This window comes from Solanum dulcamara, chromosome 7, assembly GCF_947179165.1.
Source record: "Solanum dulcamara chromosome 7, daSolDulc1.2, whole genome shotgun sequence".
Lineage (NCBI taxonomy): Eukaryota > Viridiplantae > Streptophyta > Magnoliopsida > Solanales > Solanaceae > Solanum > Solanum dulcamara.
This window is the reverse complement of record NC_077243.1, coordinates 22181979-22186665: the sequence shown is the minus strand read 5'-3', so window position 1 is coordinate 22186665 and position 4687 is coordinate 22181979. Positions and strand designations below refer to the sequence as shown.

The following is a 4687-nucleotide window of genomic DNA, read 5'->3' as shown; positions in this document are numbered from 1 at the left end:
ACTCCCTAAACTTGTCTTAATTCTATTCTTAATGATTAATACTTTCTGATTACCGAATTCGGAGATTCGAGATTAACACTAAAGCAAAGGAGCTTAATCATCTTTTTATATCTGCTCTCTATTTCGCTCCTAATTAAGGACATAAATTTATCAATCCTTTTACCTCTTTGTTCTCTGCACAATTTTTTTTTAAGAGTGAAAGTAAAAAAAAAAATACACTAAAGTATCTAAATTTACGTGAATTATCACCAATTATTTATTAAAATTCACCTGAATTATCAATTATTTACCTTTTCTACTTCAAATATCACCATTGTTTAGGTAGAAAAGTGAATACTTGATCATGTTTTGATAAATAGTTGATGATGGTTCACGTAGGAAAATAGCATAACTAGATGTGTTTTTGAGCATGAACATTTTTTTATATAGAAAAAGACAAATAAATGTGTTGAACATGGAATTGCTTTTTCTGATCAAAACATGTTGTATGGTCTTGTTGTGTATGTTTTAGGCTGAGATATACTACTTGTTAATTTTGTAAGAGATTTTAAAACCTGAATTTGCCTACTATGAGCTAGCGATCATTGTTTAGGCTAAACCTTTTGTACTCGTTCAGTTCGTGATTCGCTGTAAAAAGTTTAGGTCTGGTTATTTTATCAACCTACATGAGCAGATTATGTGTTGTGTATTTTCAATGGTCATCAGTCTGCTCGTCCCCCATTACCTTTTAAAGTTTCTACTTGAAAAGAAAAAAACACCTTTTAAATTTTCAACTTGATAATAAAGTAGCTTCTTTTTGAATTTAAACTAGATAAGGAGCTCCGATCCATTACGTGTTTTTCATCATCTTCGAACCATGTCTCAACAGGAGGTCAAAAACAGTACTAGCGATTACAGATAGGTTATCAAAACGGACTAACTTATTACACGTTGACCATACTACTATTTTATTAGATGACACACTCAATCTTGATCTGCTTTTAGCTTCTCCTTTGCTTTGTCCGTTGGAGTTAGTAGGATAAGTGGGTTATTGGTCATTGTTAGCTCGGCACCGAATCTGGACAAAACGTCTGCTACCTTGTTTGCTTGGCGGAAACTATGGCGGACCACTGGATTCCCCAACTTTTTCAAAGTTAACCTGCAAGACATAATAAGAGAAGCGTAAATTGGGTATATGTTGTCCAAAAGTTCTAAGATTTCAATCGAATTCAATTTCAATTTTGATTGGCATTAACTTGTGTGTTTGGGCGATGTTCAGGCCTTCATAAAGAGCTTCCAGTTCAGTCAATGTATAATAAAGGCTGTAACTTCTTTTGTAGAAGCCTAGGATCCATGTTCTACTGTCATCTCTAATGAGACCACCAATTCCGAGTTCTCCTTTATGTTTTGAAAAAGAATCATCAGGGTTCAGCTTATATAAGCTCCAGCTGGGTGGGGGGTGGGAACCATTTAATTTGGATACCAATAGAAGCATTATGATTTCTAGGGGAAGAGGACTTGATTAAATGATTTAGAAGACTTTTTACTTGCTTCGATTGTAACTTATGTGATGATAATTATATTGTGTTAGACAAAGTAAGTGAATCACACGCATATTGTTCTTCTTCGTCGCCATGGATTTTCAGTCAGAAGTGTATAAAATACATATTTTAATCAAATTAAAATATATACTTAAAATATAGTGAAATTGAAAAGTCTGAGTGACAAATTAAAATAAGTACTAAGGTCTTATTTCGTTCGATCTAAAAAAGTACTATTGACATAATAATCATATTCATTTAACAAATTCAGAATCTACTCCTTGTTGTTGTGGGTAATGAAGGTGTCCTCTAATCTCTTCAATAACAACTTATATTCATTTAACAATTTTTTTTTCTGATATTAGAATTGTATTGTAACAACATCTATGTTTTGATTTAATTTAAATGACCTTATTTTAAAATCTTTTTACGATAACTAACTAAAATAATTTTTTATTTTTGATTAACAAAACTTAAGAGTTATTTTCTCGTATATTTTGTTTCAAATTTTAGTTTCATAGTATATTGACCACAATTCAAAATGTACTTATGTTGCATGTATAACATAAGCTAACATAGAAGTTGACTTCCATTCATGCCAACAACAACTAACAACTCACCCTTGCAAGCCCCTTTCGGAAAGCATCCATCAAAATCAATAATTTTCCTACGTTCTTACAACCAAACTTCTTCAATGAGGGAAAACAAACATAAAATTAAGTAAAAAAATATATATTTTTGAATTAGATTCTTTGTCTGTTCTCACCCAACATGAACTTACATGATTAATATATTTTATCATGTTTGCATAATCATACAACCTTGCAAATTTCATTTTTCAATCTTCCAACAAGTCCTAAATAACCCTATTCTTTGCCTTATTATACAAACAGTTCTTCCAACATACAATCTTAATTTTTTTCTCACCAATTCCTGAATTTCCACAACTTTATATGAGGCTGACATGCAATTTCATTCTTAAATTTATGTGCAATAAACTTAGATGTACACGACTTGTTCTTGGTTGAAGTAGAGCAAACATGAACAGGGTGATAATTTTTTAAAGTCACCAAAATCTTTGTCTATACTAGAAAATAGCAATCATTTGCATTTTTGTCCTCACATTTGCATCTGATTCTATGGCTCTCATTAGGCTTCAATTTCAATCTAACTTTGTATTGAACAACATACTTTGCCACAACCTTTCTAAATTGCTTGACACTTTTAAATACCATACCAAGGTCAAATATATCAACTGCACATTCAGGATCAAATCTTACCTTTTTACTATTCCTTGCTAGTAAGTGAACCCTAGCCACAACTTCAGGATCTAATTTATTCCTACTGTCATCACTGTCTAGATCTGAGCTATCTATATATAATGGTCATTCCCCCCTAATCTTCCACTATATCTAGCAGCCTTGTTCCTTTCAATGTCTCCAAATCCTATATCAACCCCAGTTGTTTCAAGTTTTATTTTCTCTGTTGGAACAAATTTTTTCTTGTGCACTTTCTTTCTTCTATCATTTCTAAGAGATATCAACTCTTCATCAACCTCAGAATCATCATGTTCTGAAATAGCAAACTCTTGTGAGTCAACGCGAATTGTCAAATTTGTTTCACTACCTTCAAGATTTGAGAGATCATCTAGTTCTATATTAACATTTTCAAATTGGGTAGGTCCTTGTTGTAAGCCTTTACTTTCACCCACATTAATGTCATGTAAGTTTTCACTCTCACCCATATTATTACCTTCACCAGCCTCATTAGCACCTCCACCAGCCTTATTAACAACTTCACCAACCACTGTCCCACAAAGATAATTTATGGGGACCCTACCATCCACCAATTCTAGGTCATCCACAACATCCTTCACAAACAAGTCTAAAACGTCACCACCTTTTAGGTCTTTAACCAGGTTAAGTAAGTTGAAATCGATTTCTACTTAGACAAAAATATTGCTTTTAGGGTCTTTAAAATAGAAACCACCAACAATTACATACCCAAATTCTTCTGTATTGAAAAGCAACTCCACTATTCAAAAGTGGTCTTTATCAATACTAGCATATTTCATGTCTCTTCCCCCTATGTAAGTTGAACCAGATTTTCCTTGGATAAATTTAGCATCATGATGAAAATGAGTTATTATAAAGCTATTCATAAGATTCCTTGAAACAAAACCCCAAATACCCCAGACATGTTATTTATCGAAATATTCCTAAAAATCCTAACTTTTTTCAGATATTTACACAAAATACAATCATTACAATATTATACTAGCAGTCACAGTATTTTAAGAGAAAATAACAAAAAAAAGGCAGAATAATATTAGATGAACTTACCTTAGAGGGTTGAGCAACAAATCGTTATTTTTGACTGATCTAGTTGAAATTTCTTCCTCAAATCAGCCAAAGACACTACGACATTGAAATTTCTTCCATAATTTTGTCTTTAACTAATGAATTTACCTGATTTCTCTAGGGTTTCTTCGGAAGTTTGAAAATGGGGGAAGAGCCGAAGAGCTTTCTGATGATAAAATAAAAATGAAAATGGGGGTTTTCCTTAACTCAGATGATGTGTAAATTAAAAATAGAGGGAAAATGTGTTGTGTTTTAATTAGTTTAATTTCCACGTAGGAGGCGAGTGTTATCACGCTACAAATGCAGGCTCACGTTGAGTGCCAGGTCAGCCAGATGTGTTTAACTGACACATCTTCTTATGAATTCAGGGGTTCAATAGGAACAAGGTATCTTAAGGTGCCTGTAAGGAATAACCGGATAATTTAAAGGGGGAGCTTATGTATTCCTCCTAAACAGTTAGCTAGAACAGATTGAGGCATCAAGATATACTAGAAAAAGCTCATGTTCAACAACACTATCATCTCGGGGCGAAGCTAGGAGGTGCAAGGGACGTCTGGAAATTACATTGTATATACAAGATCTAAATTCACTTTTTATGTATAATATAGATGTTGTATTCCCTGTATTTTTTTTTTATGTATTTACTTCTTTATCCAGTAGCACCGCTACTATCATCCCAATTATAAGAGTACAAATGTTGATGAAATTCTGCTACACTAGTCTCTCAAAGCTGTTATTAGAGTGTACTAAAGGCGATAAATTCTCCTGAAGCATTGGCTGCATAAGAAGGGAAATTAAACTTGATGT

The 4687-nt window shown here is 32.8% G+C and overlaps 1 protein-coding gene across 2 annotated transcripts; it reads right to left on the bottom strand.

The window, feature by feature from the left end:
• Positions 1-774: 774 nt before the first annotated feature.
• On the bottom strand, positions 775-4414 carry LOC129895823 (uncharacterized). 2 transcript variants are annotated; one of them, XR_008767860.1, is made up of 2 exons: positions 3863-4414; positions 775-1138 (listed from the first exon to the last, which is right to left on the bottom strand). XR_008767860.1 is itself a non-coding variant. In XM_055971596.1 (2 exons), exons 1-2 carry the CDS (start codon positions 1472-1474, stop codon positions 964-966), a joined length of 414 nt encoding a protein of 137 aa, XP_055827571.1. In that variant the 5' UTR covers positions 1475-1661; the 3' UTR covers positions 775-963. The 2 variants fall into 2 exon arrangements, 1 of the variants encoding a protein (XP_055827571.1); XM_055971596.1 differs by lacking the exon at positions 3863-4414 and adding an exon at positions 1236-1661.
• Between the last annotated feature and the right edge of the window lie 273 nt (positions 4415-4687).

Bases quoted from the DNA above. Each gene is read 5' to 3' on its own strand.
- LOC129895823 (XM_055971596.1), bottom strand. From the start codon at position 1,474: ATGCTTCTATTGGTATCCAAATTAAATGGTTCCCACCCCCCACCCAGC. The intron at 1,139-1,235 runs GTTAATGCCAAT...TATGTCTTGCAG, and splicing joins AACATCGCCCAAACACACAA to GTTAACTTTGAAAAAGTTGG.